The sequence below is a fragment of the Tachysurus fulvidraco genome, chromosome 19, assembly GCF_022655615.1.
Source record: "Tachysurus fulvidraco isolate hzauxx_2018 chromosome 19, HZAU_PFXX_2.0, whole genome shotgun sequence".
Classification (NCBI taxonomy): domain Eukaryota; kingdom Metazoa; phylum Chordata; class Actinopteri; order Siluriformes; family Bagridae; genus Tachysurus; species Tachysurus fulvidraco.
In genome coordinates, this window is record NC_062536.1 from 4,341,556 (window position 1) to 4,366,908 (window position 25,353).

Genomic DNA, 25,353 nt, shown 5'->3' on the forward strand with positions numbered 1-25,353 from the left:
GTTTTGTCACATATCCGTAAGAGCATGGTGAAATCTTTTCTCAGTATTTCCCAGGTTTATATACACAGGGTTTGGACAATAAAACAGAAACACCTTTTTTTTTTACACTGTAAGCATTTATTAGTAGCTTAGGGCCTCCTTTTGAAGCCAATGTGACACCAATATATCTTGAGAAAGACTGGTGGAATTCCTGTGCAGTGGCCAGAGAGCAGTAGCTGGGTCACTGTGTGCTTCTCCAAAGTGTTTCATTCATTCATTCATTCATTTTCTACCACTTATACGAACTTCTCAGGTCACGGGGAGCCTGTGCCTATCTCAGGCGGCATCGAGGCAGGATACACCCTGGACGGAGTGCCAACCCATCACAGGGCACACACACATACACTCATTCACTCACACACACACACTACGGACAATTTTCCAGAGATGCCAATCAACCTACCATGCATGTCTTTGGACCGGGGGAGGAAACCGGAGTACCCGGAGGAAACCCCCGAGGAGCATGCAAACTCCACACACACAAGGCGGAGGCGGGAATCGAACCCACAACGTTGGAGGTGTGAGGCAAACACCCCCCCCCCCCCCAAAAAAAAAGTGGCTCGTTAATATTTAATATATATATATTATTATTATTATTATTATATATATTTTTAATATATCTGGTGACTGAGCAGGTCATAGATGTTCATCAAGTGTGCATTCCTTGGGTTTTGGTGCATTATCATCCAGATACATGGCACCACCTTCTGGGTACAGTGCAGTGTTTGAGCAATTCCATTGTCTGCAAGTGATTCTCCAGGATGGTTCGTAAGTCCTTGGCAGTGACACGCACATCTAGCACAAGGGACTGATCTTGCACCCTAAACCATCATTGATGCACCCCAGTGCTTTACTCTGTGCACTCAGCAGTCAGGTGGGGAGATTCTTTGGAGCTTCTTTATACCAATACTTTCCCAGATGTGAAAAAGTGCATGTCGACTCATCAGAGACTAATCATCACAGCACAAGATTTCCTCTGTTGACATCGTTCAAACCCACAAGTGACCAAGGTTTTGGTTACCAAAGGTTTGGTTATAGCGGCCCGACCATGAATATTGACCCTGCCGAGCTCCCAATGAACAGGTTTGGTGGAAACAGGAGAGCCATGGTGCGCATTCAATTCTGCAATGAATTGGGCAGCTGTAATTTTATAGGGTTTTTTTGGGGATATAATTCAGGTTATTAACTTCCCCAGACATCTTTGTGGTGGTATGCTGAAGTTCTCCCGGATACTACGGCTCTCAATGCAATACAAAGACTTGTCCTGGTCACCGATGCACCGGTGTGATGCAAACCAAGTATAGCATCATTATTTTAATGTAATTATACACAGTAAGGCATCTTACCTCTTCTAGGTCCCACAACTCATGCTACACATGTTGTGGAAAGTAATGATGTCATAATCTAAAACCTAATACACACATACAGGTTATTTTACTTCGTGACAAAGTATAAGTTGAGTTTACGTTTATGGGAATCGTGGCACAGTTCCAGTGTAACTGAACACTCACTACATCTCCCAGTTAGCCCAGTTAGGTTCAGTATCATGCTGCACTGAAATATATATAAAATATCTCCTTATTATGGAACGGGTGAATATGAGTGTGATGGTCAGTCATCCACATAATTTTGGCCTTGTAGTTTTGATTCAACAAAAGCTTCAGGTTCCATTTTATTGAGGAAATGGCTTAGGAGATCAGGAGCACAGCTGATTGACGTTGAAGTTACCTCAGAAACACTTCACTGGGTGCCATGAACAGCTGTGGAACGGATTTAAAACCCAGGGAAGCTTTCCAAAACACACACATGCACATGGACGGGATTAGGAGTTACTGTGATACTGTTAATTTTAGCAGTCATTTGTGGTATAATTTTAGTCATGGAAGGCTAATGTCCTTTGGGCCAGTTGACATTTAGAACAATATTCAAATGAAAATGCTTTTCATTCGTAGACAAATAATTTACTCTGAAACAACCAGATATTACTGTAAAAACCTAGAAGAGAGGGGAAACGAGGTAAATTGACAGATAATAAATAAAGGTAAAGGTTTAATTTTCCACATCAAAGCAAATATTTACATCATGTAATCAAGAATAAATTTAACACAGAAATATTCATTACATTTAGGAACTAGTTTGTTTTTAATCAGTGTATATAAAAACACTCTTTCATGCAATACTGATATTTGTGTCAAAATATGAAGAAACTGCAGCTGTTTATAGTTTTCTATTCATTCCCTTATCCAACAATATTTAAATCTAAAAAGAATCATAACCCAATTTATAGGATGTCTATGAACTAGACTTCCTCGGTGTAGTGAAAAGTCATACGCGATGATCCGTCATCTTTCGCGATGATCTTTCTTAATAACTTTTACCTTAAATGCTTTTCTTTCTGTCCATGTCTTCTCTGGTTCATTCATTTTTCATTCATCAAATGACATCAGCAAAACGTTCTCCATAATAGAAATTCAAAGCTGATGTTCTAGACATGTCCTTTATTCATTCATTCATTCATTCATTTATTCATCCTTTGTGTACTAGCAGCACTTTCAGGTCACATTGGATCCAGAACCTGTCCTTGGTGTGAGACAGGAATAAACCCTGGATGGGATCTAAGTCTCACATGCACACTTTCACACTCTTGTTCATACATGGGCACAATTTAGCACAATCGAATTACCTACTGGTATGTTTTTCAGAAGGAAACTAGATAACCCATGCAGACATCAAGAGAACATTCAAAACTCCATACAGACAGTAACCTTGATCGAATCAGGACCAATCTAGGGACCTTGCGATTAATACAGATCCAATGATCCAATTATTGAAGCACCTGTCTAAATATTCTTAATCCTGGACACGGCCCAGTACGCACTTATGGTTATTACAGTCAGTAGGATTGTGGCAAAGTTGTAAGTTTGTTTATACTCTTTAAGGAATATGGAAACGTAGTGCATAGTGCTGTTGAAAGAATCATACATAATGTGTGGCAATGACTATCCTTTCTTTCATGGTAGAAAGTGTTTGACCACATTACCGAAGATATTCAGGAACTTCCACCTGTTTAAAGAAAAAGTACAGGTCATTATAGGTCATCCTTTTATTTAGTGTGTTTTAAGAGCATTTTACAATGTATACAATGTAGTGTGAGTACAAATAAAAATGAAAAGCCATTCAGTAAATAATATAGTTCATGTAGAAAGATTTATTTGTTGTGATTTTGAATAGATGTTCAAATTGAACAATATTCCCTATGAATAGGAAAGATAAGGCTTGTTTATTTGGCCTGGGCATCATGTTGCCCAGCGCTGAAAGCTATTTGACTTATCAGTGTAAGACAAAGTAAATAGGGTCTATTTATAGTAGCTGTGAGTGGTAAATGAGTGGTATTACTGGGGGTCACCATGGTGCTATCTCAGGACATAGATATATCCAGCACCAGTATAGTTTAGTTGTTTCCTGTGTTTATGTTCTAGCACCTTCTAGAACATGTCGATATAATGAGCTGTGGTATATAAAGCCTGAGTGAACTATTCATCTTGCACATATAATGTGTAGGTGCAAAGAAGTATGACAGGAATGATCACGCACCACTGGAATGCTACAGTGGTTGATCAACTTCCTTTTTTCTTGATTTTCTCTTTCCTAAAGATTTTTGTGTGTGTGCAAAATTTTTCTGTAATATACTAATCTTGCTTTACACTCACCCGTTTGAGCGAATTGATGCTGCTCGCTCGGATAGACGCCATGAGTTCGTCATGAGCCGACCGCATCGGCGTAGATGGTCTGGAACTGTCTCTGTCTGTGATGGGCCTCAGGGCATTTTTCAGCTCCTTAAGGATGTTTTCGGTCCCGTTTTTAGTAGAAACCCCTTTCTTCCCTTTTTTAGACTTACACTTGCCTTTGCTCTGGTCCTGCTGCTTTTTGGCACTTGCTTCTTGAAGTTTTATTACTTCTGCGATCTTTCTGGTTGGATCTCTTTTCTCAGTGTTGCTCTGGGGTTTGGGAGGAGGTTGTGGAGGAGGAGGAGGAGGTGGTGGAGGAGGAGGTGGCGGGGGAGGTGGTGTAAGGCCTGGCTGAGGATGACGTTTTATCGCATCATTACGTGGCAGCTTCGGAGAGGACCACGGTGAACTCCGAGGAGACCCATACGGAGAAGAAGTTGGTGTGCTCTTCTGTAGCACACTTGTGCGTGGGTTAATAGGAGTCAAAACACCTCCTTGCTGCTGACGCAGTTCTTGCATTCTCTTCTGCCTTTGAAGATCCTGATTGCGTGTGAGAATGCTAGTCATGCTCATTCGAGGGCCAGGCAGGTCAAACTGGTAGCCAAGCTTGAGCAGGGTGGTGTTTTCTCTCAACAGTTTCACCATCTCCATCTCTACCTGGCCTCCACAGATGTGGCGCTGGTTGTGGAAGCGTAACTCTATTAGCGTGTTATTGTGAGTAAGCACCTTCACCAGTGCTAGGATACCCTTTCCTGTGATGTAGTTAGACTCAACGTTTACCTTAGTAATGTGACCGTTCTCCTTCAGCATCTTGGCAATCGCAAATGCTACTGGATCATCAGCACGTGTGTTCACCAGACTAAAAGCCCGCACCTGCGTGTTGGAGCTGAGGGCTTCTGCGAAGCGGATCAAGTTTTCCTGGGAGATGTTATCAATATTGTTGAGGTTGACTTCAGTAGTGCCAGGGTCATCGCGTAAGATCTTTTCAAGAGCCTCATCCAGGACAGTAGGGTTTCCTGACAACTGGTTTGACTCTTGTGGTGAATTTCTCCTCACAGGATCTTCTAGCTTGATGCTTGAGTGGCCATTATATATATTTTGCAGAGGAAAACATTTCTCCTGAACACTTTCCTTTTGGGTGTTATTTTCCTGCTTATGTATCACTTTTTCTTCCTCTTCTTCCTCCTCCTCATCATTCTTCTCCTCCTCCTCCTCCTCCTCCTCTTCCTCAGTAACTGGCTCCTCTAGTTCACTCTTTCCTTCATTAGTTTCATAATCATCATCATCATCATCATCATCATCATCATCATCATCACTATCTACACAAACATTTTCCTTCTCATCCTCAGCTTCTACCTCCTCTTCTGATTCCTCGCTGGTGTTTACTGTCATATTCACTTTTTCATCATTTTTACCAGCCTGGAATCCACAGCAATACTAGAACACAAAATGGAAGGTCTGGGCTCAGCATTTATAGTGAATTTTCTGTTTCTGTTTGCTTTAGGAAGGATTATAACATCACAGTGTACTTATCATAGTGTTACATTATTCAACTTTTAGTTAGAATATCGAGCTTATTCTAGAGTCTTCTGTAATAAATGTAATAAACAACACATTCCTTTTGGCACTATAGTCCTACACATGAAATACAACCTATAAAACTAATGATCACAACTAATATAATTGTTCTGATGGTTACTGACCTGGGGGTTTGAAGACCCAAATCTTTCATTTTCAAGAATCTGTTGTGTCTCTTTCTCCCAGTACTTTAAAAGAGCCTCTCGGCTAAATGTACCGGTTGGGGTTTTAACTGTCTGGTCTCTCTGCCTTAGTCCAATAGGGACTTCATCATCTGGCTCAATATCAGCCAGCTCCTTCTCCAGTTCCTGGAGCTCTTCGGCTGTCAGTGAGGCAAGCAGCTCATCTTCATCCAATTCCTCGTACTTGCTCAGCTCCCGTCGGTAGCCGAAGGTGCTCATGGCCTTGCTTGTGGTAAATAGCACAGTGTGAACCTGTCCGTTCAGCTTATACTGTAGTGTTAGCGATCACTAGATTGAGCATGACTGATATAAGCAGGCACTGTGGAGCAAATGGCGGAGCTTTAAGAACTCGATCAGAGGGGTGCATAACAAAGCCCTGGACTGTGATGCTGTAGCTATTTTTGGAGGTGGAAGTCAACCAGAAAGATACGCAAAAAGAATGTGAGCTCAGTCAGTAGCTGTACTGAGGCTTGTCAGCCGATCCTCATAGCATTGTTCATTCCCAAAATAAGCCCAACTCTGTAATGAGGAAAGAGTGTAGAAATAAGCACTAAGCCCTCGTGTTATATCATGTACATGTGTCATGCAGTAAATATTTACCACATTAAACGTGTAAATGTTTACCTGTGTTTATGTGTGACTCTCATCTATGAGGCCAGTTTACATCACATCCCTTAACCCATGGGTTATGTTTACTCTTTGGACCCTTTGTTACTCTTTGGACCCTTTGTTCTGTTCAGGTCAAATTAACCTGGGACTAAATAAATAAATAAACAAATAAATGAATGAATGTCCGTTAAACATGTTGTCTTTATCTCAATCCCAAACAATATAGATAATATTTGTTTACAGTGTTAACAATGAATGTTTCATGCCTTCTTTGATCAAATATACTATAATAAAGACCTTGAGGACTTAAATCTAGAAAAAAAAAAAGATACAAGGTTTATTTGGAAAATGCTTTTAGTCAAAACATAAAATGGGTTAGTTTGACCTGAACACCACAGAAAAGTGAATTTTACTTTAACTTTACTTTTATTTTGCTGCAATATTATTATTTTTTTCTTTTAAGAATGATAACATTTGCAGGGTAATGAAGGATGATTACCTTACAAATACCCACCTCAGATCCTTTCCCAGTTACTGATATTCTGCATGAACTGGTTGAAAACTTCCTGCCAACTGGTTTGCCAACTTCTTTCGGCTGTACCGAGATGGAATGTTGTTGGTCAGATAACAGCAGTGTTTAGGAATGATGTGAACTCGACCTGCTCTGGTGTTGTGTCTAAACTGATGTTTGTGTAATATTGTTTAATACTGATATTCATTAATGCTGTATATTAAGCTAAACAAAGAAAAATTGTATGAACAAAATATATGTCATAACTCTTTATAGTTGAGGCTAAAAGTTTACATGTTGGCTGAAGATATTCAGTTTCAGTATTTCTCAACTCCACACAATTCATCTTGCTGTACATTTCTATTGTAAAATCGATTAGGGCTTTTACTTTGTTCACATCGGTGATCGTTTATAGCTACTGATTAGACACAGCTATATTTCAGCTTTAATTCACTTCAGTGTTCCATTGGGACAAAAGTCTCTCTTCAGATGAAATAAAACCTGTTTCATGATAATGATAGCACTGCGCATGAAGGAAAACATGGGAGGCTTTTAATCTGAAGAAAACAATCCTAGCTGTGAAGCATGGGGTTGGTACAGTAGCATCGTGTTGTGGAGGTGTTTTACTGGAAAAGGGACTGATGCTCTTTAGAGCATAGCTATTATCATGAGAAAGGAGTTTGATTATAGTTCAAAATACAACAACAACAAATACTCAAAGAATTTGTATGTGGTCTCTAAGCTTTTCTTGTGAAATCAACTGTTGTGGAGCTAAAGGATAAAGGAACACATGACAGGTAACATAAAAAGTGGAAATGTCTTTATCCTAGGTGTGTACAAACCTTTGAATTGTAATATTACTAAAAATTTAAGCCAGCACGGTGCACGGTGGCTTAGTGGTTAGCACGTTCGCCTCACACTTCCAGGGTCGGGGGTTCGATTCCCGCCTCCGCCTTGTGTGTGTGGAGTTTGCATGTTCTCCCTGTGCCTCGGGGGTTTCCTCCGGGTACTCCGGTTTCCTCCCCCGGTCCAAAGACACGCATGGTAGGTTGATTGGCATCTCTGGAAAATTGTCCGTAGTGTGTGAGTGTGTGAGTGAATGAGAGTGTGTGTGACCTGTGATGGGTTGGCACTCCGTCCAGGGTGTATCCTACGCCTGAGATAGGCACAGGCTCCCCGTGACCCGAGTAGTTCGGATAAGCGGTAGAAAATGAATGAATGAACCCAGCACCGTTCAACTTTAACCAATTTGTGTTTTTAATACATGACTTAAAAGAAGTAGAAAACAGCAGTAGCAGAAAGCAGCTAATATCATACATTCTACCATCATTCATCTCATATACCACTTCAAATTTCCATTTGTCGATACAAGTCATACTCCTTGTAGATCAGATAGTTCTTCAGCGCAGGAGGGAAAGGAAGCTCACTCATAAATCTGGGGTTGTTTAGTCTTCTCAGGCTTATCCTCTTCCTTATAACCAGCCTGCACAGGTGTTGCAGATGCCGTGGGTTTCCTAAATTCACGACAAGAAGGGACAGACGTTTATCACATAATCACTGAACAGTGTTAAGCTAAAGGAAAACACACATTGCAGTATGGCTTACTGAGAATGTCACAGATCTCAGGCCACTCATTTTGCATCTGTAAGATCTTCTGAAGTTTGGGGCAGATGGGAACGTGTACCACATAGTCCAGGAGAATACGTACAAGCCATCCTGCCAGGTGCTTCAGCCACCTCACACTGATGAAATCACAAAACTAACAGAAACAGAACATGTTAGCATATTAGATGAGCCAGTTACTGCTATTACTGGTACAGTGCTCTGGTTTATATTTAAGCAGTGTCAAGCTGGAACTGTACTGTACTGCGATTCTTGTGAATGTGAACAGATATCCTGAACAATGAAAGAGAAATTGTAGATATGCCAAACCTGTGTTTTTATGGAGTTGCAGGCTGTGTCAATGTGACCCTTGCTATAGGCTACGGCAACAGTTTCTGAGAAACTGCTCTCACCACTGATCCCTAGCGTGAGATCCACATGAAACCGTTTTTCTGTTAAATCCATATAATGTACTGTATGTTTGTTTGGTTTTTTTTGGACTGGAATTCCTAACACCAGGTCGACTAATCGACTTTTCCAGTCAGATCAAGATTGACTTAAATTGGTCCATAAAAAGAATGTTTTGGGATTTATGGATCTTTGATCAGTTAGCGTTTACTGTGTTGGAAAACTATATTTATACCACTTAATAATGGTGTTACTTTCTAATTGCAGCTGTAGACAAATCCAAAATACACACATCCTTAGTTGGAGCAGAACCTGAGCTCACCGTCACTTTGTTGAAGTAACTGCATGTGTCATCGGTTGTTGTGTAGCTCTCTGTCTGAATACAAAAATTGTGCTCACACCGAAAGCAGCTTTCAACATGATAGCCGTTGTTAAGTAATAAACGAAACATTATTTCATCATGGAGACAGTACTGTAGAGCTGTAGGGAACATCGTGTTGCTGATAGCTGTGAAGAAGAAGTTCACGTTCGCACCGTGGGCCAGCAACAGCCGCACGAGCTCATAGTGGCTTGCCCTCACAGCTACGAGGAGGCACAACAGAGGGTCGAGATCAGGCTTTGCCCCGGCCTCCAGCAGCATTTCAGCACACGTGACATCACCGTCGCACACTGCAAAATACAGCGCTGTCTTCCTCATGTCACTGTAGTTGCTGGAAATGTGGTCACCCAGAAGAGAGTTGACATCAAAGCCCTTTTCTATAAGATAATTCAGGCAGATAGCATGGCCTCCGTCTGCAGCCGAGTGCACCGGACTCATCCCAGACTCGCGTATGGCCTTCTTCGTTGTGATGGGGATCAATGTTTTCAGAGCTCTGTTGAATTAAAGAGATAGATTCTGTTTATTAAAGGATGCTGAGATAAGAATAACATGCACGCCTTTTTTTGATAGGTATATCAGTTTTTAATAATTTTGCAGCACATTAATGAAAAACAATTAATGTTTGTTTTTATTGAATAGTGAATAGTTATGGTTTCTCCAGTTGTGTCTACATTTTGGGTAAATACTGATAATTATGTGCAATCATTGTGTTTGCGACAACATTACAGTATCTCACAGAAGTAAGTACACCCCTCACATTTCTGTGAATATTTTATTAAATCCTTTCATGTGACAACACTGAAGAAATGACACTTTGCTACAGTATAAAGTAGTGTGTGTACAGCTTGTATAACAGTGTAAATGTGCTGTTCTCTGAAAATAACTCAACACCCAGCCATTAATGTCTAAACCAGTGGCCACAAAAGTGATTACACCCGTAAATGAAGATGTCCAAATTGGGCCTAATGAGCCATTTTCTCTCCCCGGTGTCATGTGACTTGTTAGTGTTACATGGCCTAAGGTGTAAATGGGTAGCAGGTGTGTTAAATTTGGTGTTATCACTCTCACACTCTCATACTGGACACTGGAAGTTCAACATGGCACCTCATGGCAAAGAAAACTCTGAGGCTCTGAAAAAAAGAATTTGCCACACACTGCATCAAGTTGGTCTGCATGACTTCTAAAGATGATGTACAAGAAAGCCCGCAAACAGTTTGCTGAAGACAAGACAAGCAGACTAACGACATAAATTACTGTAATCATGTCCTGTGGTCTGATGAGACCAAGATAAACTTATTTAGTTCAGATGGTGTCAGGCCTGTGTGTCGGCAACAGGGCAGTATTCCAACATGATAATGACCCCAAACACACCCCCAAGACAACCACTGCCTTGCTAAAGAAGCTGAGGGTAAAGGTGATGGACTGGCCAAGCATGTCTCCAGACCTGAACCCTATTGAAGATCTGTGGGGCATCCTCAGGGATTTACTCACTTTTGTGGCCAGCGGTTTAGACATTAATAGCTGTTATATTATGCTGCTATACGCTGTTTATGTGTTGAGTTATTTGGAGAGGACAGCAAATTTACACTGCAATACAAGCTGTACTACTTTACATTATGGTATACTGAGGGGTGGTACTCACATCTGTGAGATGCTGTAAATCCCCAATATTGATTCCCCTTTTGCCACAAAAACAGCTCTGACCCACCATCAATAGTCATGTGCTGGGTGCTTACTGGTTGTTCTTCCTTGGGCCAGTTTTGTTTGGTACTAAACACAGCAAACTGATTTGGCTTTTGTTGTCACTCACTTCTCCTGCTTCCAACACACCAACTTCAAGATCTTACTGTTTGATTGCTCCCTAATTTATCCCCTAATCACATGCCATTGTAACTAAATAATCATTGTGATTCACTTCACCTGTCAGTGGTTTTAATGTAATGGGTTTTGGGTCTAAATTCTCTAAAATGTAATTAAATTTTTGCTAAAATACAACATAAAATGCATTCCTCATGCATTCCTAACCTGACCTGACCATAATAAAATGCATTCCTAACCTGACCTGGTGTTTCATTTTGCTAAAGTACTGTAAAAGACATCTTTATCTAATCATACATAACGTCTTGATGGTTTTCAAAAATCTATTAGAGCAGGAACGAAAAGATGAATGTAAACAGGGTTGCCAGTTTTCACCAAAATTACAGCCTAACTACTCAAAAATATAAACCAAAACACTTGAAACCTGGCACTGTAAAAGAGAGGCACATTCGTCGATTTCGTCACACATTTCTGAATTTCAGTGTTTGTAAACCCATTATCCAGTCCAATCGTGCTCTCCAAATGGTTCTGTACTGTACATCATAGATACTTTACTTTTGTATGTACAGTAATATGTATGTAAAGTAACCGCTACTCCTTTTATACATTTTTGTTTTTTGTATATTATGGATGTTATATTATGTCTTATATATGTCTATGTCTATATATATATATATATATATATATATATATATATATATATATATATATATATATATATATATATACAGATAAAGATATATGTTATCTTAAGCGTGGCAGCCCTGACTGTTCAGAGGTGATTGTGAGATACTCTGTGGAGTAGACTCACAGATAATGGCCTTCATATGCAGCACGGTGTATAGGAAGCTGACAGGCGAAACTGGCCACGTTGGGATTTGCACCATGTCGAAGGAGAAGAAGGATGCAATCCAAGTTTCCTGATCCTGTTGCATCATATAACACTGTGTCTCCATTGGTAGCCTGTGCAGTAACATCACCCCCTGGTGGAGAACAAAAGCATGACAGCCGAGTTTGGTTGTTCATACATGCCTTAATAAATCCAGGATAGAATGGTGCATGACAGATATACAGGTCATCACATTATTGAATCAATATATAGGCTAGTTAGTGATTTTGAAACCATGATTGCATTGCCATGGTAAAAAAAAAAATACTGAGCATACTCAAATAAGTACTTGTTTATTTTGATCTTGCCTTTTGTTTTTGGGTTAAGAAAATTATGGGGGTTTTTTTTGTTTTGTTTTTGTTCCTTTCACCTCAGACACTTCTAAAACATTTATGCTCCATCTTACCATTTTCAATGAGGATTTCTAATATGTCAGCGTGGCCATACTCAGCAGCGATTCCCAGTGGTGTGACTCCGTGGCCATCTCGAGCTGTAACCTTCCCACCGTGCCTCAGTAGCAACATCAGGATATCAGCACAGCCCACTTTGGCTGCCTCGTGAGTGGCCGTCCACTTTTTCAGACACACTTGCTCCACAAATGCACCACCTAATATCAGTTCCAGCACCATGTCATAGGAGCTAACCTTGACCGCTGTGGAAGGACAAACTAGACCTGAAGACTCATGGATATAAAATAATAATTAATTATTATAATTATAATTAAAATAATTATTATTATAATTAATTTTTTATTAACACTATGTTTGTTGCTACACACCAACAAACCAAGCCGAGTCTCAGAGACTCATGGTATATTTATATACATTTATCATAACGATTTATTTACCTAGTTGAAGTGGGGACTCGTTCTTGCTGTTGGTGTTGTGTGGTGATGCGCCATGCTGCAGCAGCATCTTCACATTCTCCACATGTCCAGCCTGAGTTGCAAGAGTCAGCGCCGTCTCTCCGTCAGCCGTAACCTCCTCCATGCTCAACTCATGAGACGCTGGACAAACAAAATTCATGTATCTGATTCCTGTAGATTCACCTCTGCACTAAAACATGTAGCTTTTCATTCCATCTTCTTTCCATCACACATTTAGCAGATAAAGCATCTTATTTACTGGTGTTCCCTTGTCACAAAATCCTAACGGATGCCAATAAGAAACTCGTAAAGGCCCATATGAGAATTTTGTATTTGTATCATAGGTCTTATAGGACGAGACATCAGTATCCCGTAGCAGCTCTTCTACACCATTTAAACCAATGTGATCCATCCTGCTTCCTATTCAGCTCTGTATAGGAATTTAATGTGATATTATTTATATTACATTATACATTATAATATTACAAACAAAGAGTACTTTTTTGAATGTGTAGTCATTATACAGAGAATATTACAGTGAACAACCTGCGGTAACATGATACACAACACTGGGGGCATATTTAAAAACAATTATTAGAATAAAACTCATTTTAACATTTTAAAACTTTCCAATAACAAGACATTAATGCAAGTAAATTACAAGCAGAGCTCTTGTAAAAAAATAAATCACAGTTAAAAAAATAAATCAAAGCCGATACTCAAGACCAGACTAGAAGTCCAACAGGATTTTTTTTTGCTCTGTGTTATAAAATTTTAATGTTTTACCTTTCATGTGAAATCCCGTTACTGTCTTATATGTTGTAAGTGTTCGCTTGATTACAGTCTGGTACTGTACAGTACAATGTGTGAAGCATCTGATTTAAAAGCTGTTATGCTGAACTGTTGCATATTAATATTAACTTCAAACAAATATTTTGTAGAGAAATCCTGTACATTGACATCAATAATTAAGAAAACAATATCTAGTCTATATTTTATCTTTTCAGGTGAGAGCTCCAGTAAGATCCTGTATGAACACATAAAGTGTTGTTAACATCATGTGAAGGTTACAGTCCTTAGACATCTCTCATATAATTTGATGAGGGTCAGTACATGTGTGGGACGACTGTAATCTGCAATATTACTGTAATCTCTGCTCACCAAGTAAAACAGTTTCCAGGATCTCTGCATTTGGCTGAACCGAGGCTCTGTGAAAGGGAAGCCAACCTCTCCTGTCCGTCTCTGTGAAGGCTTTTCTTTGCCCATGAAGTGCTTTCAAAGTGGCCATGTCACCTGGAGCCGATAAACAGATGAACAAGTGATGTCCAATTGAATCAATCTTTTTAAAGATCTCTTTGTAGGTTCATTGTTTACAAAACAAAGCTTTTTTTTTTCTTACATTAAGATCCATCGGCTGTATCACTAACACATTGTATATACTATAGAGATTATGGGATTTGGCTGTACCTTGGTCTATAGCTGCTAAAATCTTCTGATTGTCGTTGCTCGCTGTTTCCATTGTACTTGAGAGATTAAGCAAATAATAATAATAATAATAATAATAATAATAATAATAATAATAATAATAATAATAATAATAATAATGCAGTGGAGCGTTTATAAATTGTATACAATTAAGAAGCAGAAAAATCTTTATTTGACACACCTCCATTTTGTACAGAGGGGTAAACCACTGTCCTGAAGACTTCTCTGGATGGCAAAATCAATTATCTGTTCTTCTTCTTCATCCAGTTGCTCTGCCATTTTAACAAAAAACAACCTCACATGTAAACAAACATCAGCTCTAAACGCTGTTGGTATGAAATCCGTCTTTATTCCTCCTCTACGGTGTAGTGTAACAGGATAGGTTATGAAACATGTTATGATACAATTCATGCAGTTTATATTTAGACTTGACCTCTATTCCACCAACAGACTGTGCACAGACCAAGAGGAAGATTTAACTGATCCAAAATACCTTTCCTGATTTTACACAAATAAATAACAAATAAAGGCCAGAAACTGACCCTAGAACCGCAGCCGTCATGTGGATTTGCTCACTTTATTTTAAGAAACGAATACAATGAATATTATTACATTTTAATATAAAGTCAGGATGAAAATTTTGAATCTTATATAAAAGCATTTCAGATTCTATATACAGTGTGGATAATTATATATGGCCCCACAATTAATATTTATTCTTTGTCTATGCTAACATTTACACCGTCTGTAGAAATGTGAATAATCAGCAGGCCAAGAAATATCGTCGCAGTCAATTCTTCTATGTTGTAAGTGTTAATGGAGTCTTTAGTGAAGAATATTTATGAGAGCTTCTATTAGCAAAAAGTATGTGGAGACCTGAACGTCACATTCCCCTTGTGTTTGCTGTAATAATGTTCTTCACTCTTCTCAAGTCAAGTCAAGTCAACTCAAGAAGCTTTTATTGTCATTACAACCGTATGTAGCTGTTGTAGTACACAGTGAAATGAGACAACGTTTCTCCAGGATGGTGCTACATAACACAAAGACAGAGCTATAAGGATATATACATAAAGTGCATCTGTGTAACCTGGTGCAAACAGTGCAGGACAAGACAAACAAGAGTGCAGGACAAGACAAACAAGACAGACAAGACAGTGCAAGACAATGAAGACAAAAAATACAAGACAATACAAAAAAGACAATACACAAGAGACAAGAAACAGAAACAACACTGACCAGTGTAAATACTGTATGTTCAGACAATATTGGGTGCAATAATACTATAGAACACAGTATATATATATAGTGAGAGAGACAGACAGACAGAGAGAGACAGACAGAGAGAGAGAGAGAGAGAGAGAGAGAGAGAGAGAGAGAGAGAGGTCTGAAATGAACAGATCTGAGCAGATTTCTGAATTTATTAAAAGCTAAATCTGCATTTTGAAATTGAAAAAAATATTTAAATTGAGACATAGATGTTTTTTGTTTTTTACTTAAAACCCTTTGTTTAAAATTTAAATTATACGTTACTTAAATGTTACTATAGAAAGATAGAAAGAAAAAAGTACAACACAACAAACACAACAACACTAGAGCTGTATATAGAGGCGCGCTTCTGACGTCATCTTCCAGCGACGGACATTAAGATAGACGGGTAGCAGCTATGGCTGGTGTGATAAAGAAGGTACGTGTGGAGGTCATTTAATAATCTGTGTAAAGTGTCTTAATGTCGAATTGTGGGTGTAGCTTTTGTACAGGGAGCGGGATATTTGGGTGTAGTATTAGATAAATAACAGAGCTGTAGTGTAATATAACGTACAGTAGTTTAACCTTCATAAACAAATATTTGTTACTAATAAACAGATATTAGCTTGTACAATTGTCAAAAAAACCTATTGTCATTAAAAATTAATGACAATAGGTAGGTGCAAATAAAATGGTGACAGAGGTTTGCATTTCAACTTCCATTCAAAATTAATGACATTATATTCAAGATACAAGATTCTGTTTATTACCTACACAGTTATACAGTTAATGTGACTTCACTGATCATGTACACAGTTATACAGTTAATGTGACTTCACTGATCATGTACACAGTTATACAGTTAATACCAGACTTCACTGATCATGTACACAGTTATACAGTTAATGTGTGACTTCACTGATCATGTACACAGTTATACAGTTAATGTGACTTCACTGATCATGTACACAGTTATACAGTTAATGTGTGACTTCACTGATCATGTACACAGTTATACAGTTAATGTGACTTTACTGATCATGTACACAGTTATACAGTTAATGTGTGACTTTACTGATCATGTACACAGTTATACAGTTAATGTGTGACTTCACTGATCATGTACACAGTTATACAGTTAATGTGACTTCACTGATCATGTACACAGTTATACAGTTAATGTGTGACTTTACTGATCATGTACACAGTTATACAGTTAATGTGACTTCACTGATCATGTACACAGTTATACAGTTAATACCAGACTTCACTGATCATGTACACAGTTATACAGTTAATGTGACTTCACTGATCATGTACACAGTTATACAGTTAATGTGACTTCACTGATCATGTACACAGTTATACAGTTAATGTGACTTCACTGATCATGTACACAGTTATACAGTTAATACCAGACTTCACTGATCATGTACACAGTTATACAGTTAATGTGTGACTTCACTGATCATGTACACAGTTATACAGTTAATACCAGACTTCACTGATCATGTACACAGTTATACAGTTAATGTGACTTCACTGATCATGTACACAGTTATACAGTTAATGTGTGACTTTACTGATCATGTACACAGTTATACAGTTAATGTGACTTCACTGATCATGTACACAGTTATACAGTTAATGTGTGACTTTACTGATCATGTACACAGTTATACAGTTAATGTGACTTCACTGATCATGTACACGGTTATACAGTTAATGTGTGACTTTACTGATCATGTACACAGTTATACAGTTAATACCAGACTTCACTGATCATGTACACAGTTATACAGTTAATGTGACTTCACTGATCATGTACACAGTTATACAGTTAATGTGACTTCACTGATCATGTACACAGTTATACAGTTAATACCAGACTTCACTGATCATGTACACAGTTATACAGTTAATGTGTGACTTCACTGATCATGTACACAGTTATACAGTTAATACCAGACTTCACTGATCATGTACACAGTTATACAGTTAATGTGTGACTTTACTGATCATGTACACAGTTATACAGTTAATGTGACTTCACTGATCATGTACACAGTTATACAGTTAATGTGTGACTTTACTGATCATGTACACAGTTATACAGTTAATGTGACTTCACTGATCATGTACACAGTTATACAGTTAATGTGTGACTTTACTGATCATGTACACAGTTATACAGTTAATACCAGACTTCACTGATCATGTACACAGTTATACAGTTAATGTGTGACTTTACTGATCATGTACACAGTTATACAGTTAATGTGACTTCACTGATCATGTGCACAGTTATACAGTTAATGTGTGACTTTACTGATCATGTACACAGTTATACAGTTAATGTGTGACTTTACTGATCATGTACACAGTTATACAGTTAATGTGTGACTTTACTGATCATGTACACAGTTATACAGTTAATGTGTGACTTTACTGATCATGTACACAGTTATACAGTTAATACCAGACTTCACTGATCATGTACACAGTTATACAGTTAATACCAGACTTCACTGATCATGTACACAGTTATACAGTTAATGTGTGACTTCACTGATCATGTACACAGTTATACAGTTAATGTGACTTCACTGATCATGTACACAGTTATACAGTTAATGTGTGACTTCACTGATCATGTGCACAGTTATACAGTTAATGTGTGACTTTACTGATCATGTACACAGTTATACAGTTAATGTGTGACTTTACTGATCATGTACACAGTTATACAGTTAATGTGTGACTTCACTGATCATGTACACAGTTATACAGTTAATGTGTGACTTTACTGATCATGTACACAGTTATACAGTTAATGTGTGACTTCACTGATCATGTACACAGTTATACAGTTAATACCAGACTTCACTGATCATGTACACAGTTATACAGTTAATGTGTGACTTTACTGATCATGTACACAGTTATACAGTTAATGTGTGACTTCACTGATCATGTACACAGTTATACAGTTAATGTGTGACTTTACTGATCATGTACACAGTTATACAGTTAATGTGTGACTTCACTGATCATGTACACAGTTATACAGTTAATGTGACTTTACTGATCATGTACACAGTTATACAGTTAATGTGTGACTTTACTGATCATGTACACAGTTATACAGTTAATGTGACTTCACTGATCATGTACACAGTTATACAGTTAATGTGACTTTACTGATCATGTACACAGTTATACAGTTAATGTGTGACTTTACTGATCATGTACACAGTTATACAGTTAATGTGACTTCACTGATCATGTACACAGTTATACAGTTAATGTGTGACTTTACTGATCATGTACACAGTTATACAGTTAATGTGACTTCACTGATCATGTACACAGTTATACAGTTAATACCAGACTTCACTGATCATGTACACAGTTATACAGTTAATGTGACTTCACTGATCATGTACACAGTTATACAGTTAATGTGACTTCACTGATCATGTACACAGTTATACAGTTAATACCAGACTTCACTGATCATGTACACAGTTATACAGTTAATGTGACTTCACTGATCATGTACACAGTTATACAGTTAATGTGACTTCACTGATCATGTACACAGTTATACAGTTAATACCAGACTTCACTGATCATGTACACAGTTATACAGTTAATGTGTGACTTCACTGATCATGTACACAGTTATACAGTTAATACCAGACTTCACTGATCATGTACACAGTTATACAGTTAATGTGTGACTTTACTGATCATGTACACAGTTATACAGTTAATGTGTGACTTTACTGATCATGTACACAGTTATACAGTTAATGTGACTTCACTGATCATGTACACAGTTATACAGTTAATGTGTGACTTTACTGATCATGTACACAGTTATACAGTTAATACCAGACTTCACTGATCATGTACACAGTTATACAGTTAATGTGACTTCACTGATCATGTACACAGTTATACAGTTAATGTGACTTCACTGATCATGTACACAGTTATACAGTTAATACCAGACTTCACTGATCATGTACACAGTTATACAGTTAATGTGTGACTTCACTGATCATGTACACAGTTATACAGTTAATGTGTGACTTTACTGATCATGTACACAGTTATACAGTTAATGTGACTTCACTGATCATGTACACAGTTATACAGTTAATGTGTGACTTTACTGATCATGTACACAGTTATACAGTTAATGTGACTTCACTGATCATGTACACAGTTATACAGTTAATGTGTGACTTCACTGATCATGTACACAGTTATACAGTTAATACCAGACTTCACTGATCATGTACACAGTTATACAGTTAATGTGTGACTTCACTGATCATGTACACAGTTATACAGTTAATGTGACTTCACTGATCATGTACACAGTTATACAGTTAATGTGTGACTTCACTGATCATGTGCACAGTTATACAGTTAATGTGTGACTTTACTGATCATGTACACAGTTATACAGTTAATGTGTGACTTTACTGATCATGTACACAGTTATACAGTTAATGTGTGACTTTACTGATCATGTACACAGTTATACAGTTAATGTGTGACTTTACTGATCATGTACACAGTTATACAGTTAATGTGTGACTTTACTGATCATGTACACAGTTATACAGTTAATACCAGACTTCACTGATCATGTACACAGTTATACAGTTAATGTGTGACTTTACTGATCATGTACACAGTTATACAGTTAATACCAGACTTCACTGATCATGTACACAGTTATACAGTTAATACCAGACTTCACTGATCATGTACACAGTTATACAGTTAATACCAGACTTCACTGATCATGTACACAGTTATACAGTTAATGTGTGACTTCACTGATCATGTACACAGTTATACAGTTAATGTGACTTCACTGATCATGTACACAGTTATACAGTTAATGTGTGACTTCACTGATCATGTGCACAGTTATACAGTTAATGTGACTTCACTGATCATGTACACAGTTATACAGTTAATGTGACTTCACTGATCATGTACACAGTTATACAGTTAATGTGTGACTTCACTGATCATGTACACAGTTATACAGTTAATACCAGACTTCACTGATCATGTACACAGTTATACAGTTAATGTGTGACTTCACTGATCATGTACACAGTTATACAGTTAATGTGACTTCACTGATCATGTACACAGTTATACAGTTAATGTGTGACTTCACTGATCATGTACACAGTTATACAGTTAATACCAGACTTTACTGATCATGTACACAGTTATACAGTTAATGTGACTTCACTGATCATGTACACAGTTATACAGTTAATACCAGACTTCACTGATCATGTACACAGTTATACAGTTAATGTGTGACTTTACTGATCATGTACACAGTTATACAGTTAATGTGTGACTTTACTGATCATGTACACAGTTATACAGTTAATGTGACTTCACTGATCATGTACACAGTTATACAGTTAATGTGACTTCACTGATCATGTACACAGTTATACAGTTAATGTGTGACTTTACTGATCATGTACACAGTTATACAGTTAATGTGACTTCACTGATCATGTACACAGTTATACAGTTAATGTGTGACTTTACTGATCATGTACACAGTTATACAGTTAATGTGACTTCACTGATCATGTACACAGTTATACAGTTAATACCAGACTTCACTGATCATGTACACAGTTATACAGTTAATGTGACTTCACTGATCATGTACACAGTTATACAGTTAATGTGTGACTTTACTGATCATGTACACAGTTATACAGTTAATGTGTGACTTTACTGATCATGTACACAGTTATACAGTTAATGTGTGACTTTACTGATCATGTACACAGTTATACAGTTAATGTGTGACTTTACTGATCATGTACACAGTTATACAGTTAATGTGTGACTTTACTGATCATGTACACAGTTATACAGTTAATACCAGACTTCACTGATCATGTACACAGTTATACAGTTAACGTGTGACTTCACTGATCATGTACACAGTTATACAGTTAATACCAGACTTCACTGATCATGTACACAGTTATACAGTTAATGTGTGACTTCACTGATCATGTACACAGTTATACAGTTAATGTGACTTCACTGATCATGTGCACAGTTATACAGTTAATGTGACTTCACTGATCATGTACACAGTTATACAGTTAATGTGACTTCACTGATCATGTACACAGTTATACAGTTAATATGACCAGTTAAATGAAAATCAGGCCTGATCATCGTAGACCGGACATATAAATAAACTAAATTTAAAGGTGAGGTGCACAATGTTTGAGAAATGCTTCCGAGAAATGCTTTAGAAAACTGAGTCGGGCCAACAAACAAAACAAACGTGTAGCCAATGAGCATAAAGGGGCGTGTCTTGTCAATATGCATCAGAGAGAGTGTTCAGTGCGTATGTCTGACATTAGCAGAAAGCGATTGAAACATCGACATGGCGGATACCTGCCTTTACCTCTGCCTCGGGTTCTAGGTGTTGAATGGTGTCTTCCAAGTGAACCGGAGCTAAACCTTTCACGGTACAACACACAGTACTACAAAAACACATAGTATTACTCATTGAGTTCATTTACCGATAAAAATATCCCCTCGGCCCGCTGCCCCAGCAGGGTCCAACATAGTAGTTGTATGTATGTGTGGGGCGGAGCTATCGAAACAGGGGTGACACCCATTTGGGTTAGGGGCCTGTTTGTTTTGGTGAGTTCAAATGTCAACATTGGCTTTCAAACATCGTGCACCGCACCTTTAAGTAAGTTCAAGTTTAAAAAATGAATAGAATGAATCAGAAGAGCTACTATAATGTGATGTGCTGTATGTAACATGTAACCGTTCAGAATGTGCAAGAGTTACAGATTCGAAAGTGAAGGATTTAAAATGCAGATGAGTTACAGTTCAGTGGAATGAATGAGTCTTTATGGACTCCAAAGAGATTTGTAAGATGGACATGTCTGTATAGAGGAGTTTATTGGCCTGAAGGAGGTGTGTGTGTGTGTGTGTGTGTGTGTGTGTGTGTGTGTGTGTGTGTGTGTGTGTGTGTGTGTGTGTGTGTGTGTGTGTGTGTGTGTGTGTGTGTGTGTGTGTGTGTGTGCGCGCGCGCACACGCTGGCAGACTGCTTTTCTCTTACAGTACCCTAATGGGTGAAAAGTGTTATGTAACTGAAGAATGTGATTAGGAAGCGGAGTGTTTAAAGAAAAACATTACTAATAACCTCAGAATTAAGAAAAAGATGAATCTTAAAGCTGCAATGTATTGGTTTTTTTTTTTGTTTGTTTGTTTGTTTGTTTTTTAATAAAAATGCTGAAACTGAGGACATTAAGTGATTATATAATGTTCCTGAGGTGCTGCAGCACTCTGTTTTATTCACATTAAAGCAAGTAGCTCCTTGTGTGAGACTCCAGTATCTTTTAGGAAGAAGGATTCAGGACTGATGGTCTAAATTCGGACATCTTCCACATTGTAGCTTTAACAGATGTCTGACCTTTTAGATTTTGCTAAATTAAACAAGTCCGAACACGTTATTGGTGTGTTTGTTATTCGGTTACATCACCGAATGATCCGTAGCTCATCAGAATTGTGACCACAAGGGGGCAGCATCACCTGTTAGTAATGCACCTTGAACCTGGTGCATTAATAATTCAAGCCCTGATCATCGTCTTAGATGGAAACCTACAGTATTCAAACTTAAAAAAAAAAAGAAATAATAAATAAAAATCCTTCAAGCATTTTGGCTAAATACCTGTTCAGTGCCTAAAGATCTACATCAAAAAAGACTTTAAAGATTTTTAAAAAGATTTTAAAGTTCCTTCTCAGCTTTTTTTTGTACAACCCCCATCCGTCGATGAACAGTTTGTCATTTGTGTCTGTTACAGAAGTGATTTATATTTAATATAATAATTAATTAGTTGTTTGTTTATTTTTTTCTCCCCCAGACCACAGGCTTGGTGGGACTCGCTGTTTCCCTGAACCCACATGAGGTAGAGTCCACGCTTTTTATTCATCTTAATGCTTGTTGTCGGGGAAGCCGTGTAGTTACAAGGGCGAGGAAGACTCAGGATGAGGAAGACTTTTATTAAACAGTGTTTCTCAGTTGGAAACTTAACCATAGGCTTGCACCTTATCCAAGTTAGTAAATATAACGCTGTCATTTCTTGGATTTTATACTCTGTGTTTTTGGGCTTTATCGAACGCTATCCAGTTTATTTTTTCAGTTGTTCACCCAAGTGGGTGTACATTAATGCAGAAGACTACCTAACTAAAGAAAAACTCCTGTCTGATGAACAAAATCTCATAGAATTTGCCATTTCTCTGCCCCAAGCGTCTGAGGATTTTGTACTCCAAGATTCTGGGTTGCGTCCAAGCCATGCCTCAGGATGCCGCCTACAGAAAGTACACCGAGCAGCTTGTAAACGAGCGACTCAACCATGTCAAATCGGTAAGAACACCCTCTCATTAGAACAGCGTAAAGTGCCTGATAGACTGGATATAATGTGATGTGATGGATAAGAAAAGCTACAAACAGCTTCACATCAGAAGTTCCCGTTAAATGAAGGCTTCATTCCGAATCGTTACAGTTCCCCGATGTCGAGATAACACACAAACACGAACTGAGTCGCATGAACCGTGCTGTCTTTGATTCTCACTGCATGATGTTCTTTAAAGGAACCCGACGTGCAGAAACTGGAGAAAAAGATCAACTGTGGTCAGATCGAAGAGGTCGTCGCACAAGTGAGTACAAAACCGATGCACTGATACCGAACAAAGCCAAAAAATAATAATAAGGCAGCAGAACATTTAAAATGGTTCTCTTTGTCAAACCCAGCAGTAATTACTGTGCTCTGAAGGCAACAATTTAGTTTGAACTCCTACACACTGCACGGAATGAGCAGCACAGAAGATCCAGAACACATTATCCAGATATAACGATGTGACCTATCATCTCCGTCAGTATAAGCACATCTGAGTAAAGGTTGCCGTAGCTCACGGCTCATCGTCACCTCAGTATAAACTACCAAAGAAAACCAAAATCAGCATCAGCTAATATCTACTGAAACAAACATATTCATAGTTAAAAATATTGTTTTTGATGTTTATTTAATAGGAATATATTATGTATATATTAAAAAATTGCTATTTTCTGAAAATCTTTTGTCACCATCACTGTATTTCTCACTTCATTTATGACCATTTAATAAGACAGTCATTAAAAAGTAAACACATCTCTGATATATATATATATATATAATTTTCCTCAGGATACCAAAATACAATAGCAACAACATTAAGTAGATTAGCAAAACTCTGTTGATAGCAAGCAGGGTTTTCTCCCCATTGTATCGATATACATACACTATATATACAGACTTGTGTACAAACCTGACCATTAGACCCAGAAACAAATATCCAGACCAGATTTATTCCCCGTGTTTGCTTCTCTCCCGTGAAGCTTTTCCACTAGGTGTCGGAGTGCGTCTGTGAGGATTAGTGATCATTCAGCTACAAGACCTTTAGTGAGATCAGACTCTGATGGTATAAGAGTGAGGAGGTTCAGTTCATCCCAAAGGTGCTCAGTGTAGGGAAATCTCTATACAACTGTGTGTGCTTCGGTTTGGAAAAGAAACAAGGATGGGTGTGATGGACATGGGGTGCACATACTTTTGGTCATGTATAAGATGACTCCAAACAGTGTCATCGTGACTAAGTTGAGTGTGTTTCAATATTGAAAATTTGCAGTGTGAAGCAGTATGTGTGTTTTATTTTGTAGGCAGAGTCAGAGCTGGCTTTATCCAGAAAGATGGCCGAATGGAAACCATGGGAACCACTGATCGAAGACGCCCCAGCAAACCAGTGGAAGTGGCCAGTCTAAACCAGTTTATTTATGTTGAAATACGATTAATAAAATGTTCACGTGTCCACTTGGTGAAACAGATGTATGATTTTACAACACACTAGGAGCATAGTCACATCATCCACATGTAGGGCAGC

At 38.0% G+C, this 25,353-nt stretch overlaps 3 protein-coding genes across 3 annotated transcripts; 1 reads left to right on the forward strand and 2 right to left on the reverse strand.

Annotated features, from left to right (window-relative positions):
- Positions 1 to 1,565: 1,565 nt before the first annotated feature.
- Positions 1,566 to 6,744, reverse strand: lmod2b (leiomodin 2 (cardiac) b). The gene is made up of 4 exons (XM_027151198.2): positions 6,651 to 6,744; positions 5,471 to 6,046; positions 3,750 to 5,204; positions 1,566 to 3,102 (listed from the first exon to the last, which is right to left on the reverse strand). The coding sequence occupies exons 2-4, from the start codon at positions 5,744 to 5,746 to the stop codon at positions 3,076 to 3,078; spliced, it is 1,758 nt and encodes a 585-aa protein (XP_027006999.2). The 5' UTR covers positions 5,747 to 6,046; positions 6,651 to 6,744; the 3' UTR covers positions 1,566 to 3,075.
- A 1,140-nt stretch (positions 6,745 to 7,884) lies between these two features.
- Positions 7,885 to 14,504, reverse strand: asb15b (ankyrin repeat and SOCS box containing 15b). The gene is made up of 9 exons (XM_047803710.1): positions 14,275 to 14,504; positions 14,076 to 14,131; positions 13,770 to 13,901; positions 12,591 to 12,749; positions 12,150 to 12,395; positions 11,666 to 11,837; positions 8,980 to 9,529; positions 8,253 to 8,406; positions 7,885 to 8,161 (listed from the first exon to the last, which is right to left on the reverse strand). Exons 1-9 carry the CDS (start codon positions 14,502 to 14,504, stop codon positions 7,995 to 7,997), a joined length of 1,866 nt encoding a protein of 621 aa, XP_047659666.1. The 3' UTR covers positions 7,885 to 7,994.
- A 1,158-nt stretch (positions 14,505 to 15,662) lies between these two features.
- Positions 15,663 to 25,283, forward strand: ndufa5 (NADH:ubiquinone oxidoreductase subunit A5). The gene is made up of 5 exons (XM_027151827.2): positions 15,663 to 15,777; positions 23,301 to 23,345; positions 23,687 to 23,803; positions 24,031 to 24,096; positions 25,133 to 25,283. The coding sequence occupies exons 1-5, from the start codon at positions 15,757 to 15,759 to the stop codon at positions 25,232 to 25,234; spliced, it is 351 nt and encodes a 116-aa protein (XP_027007628.1). The 5' UTR covers positions 15,663 to 15,756; the 3' UTR covers positions 25,235 to 25,283.
- The last annotated feature ends 70 nt before the right edge of the window (positions 25,284 to 25,353 follow it).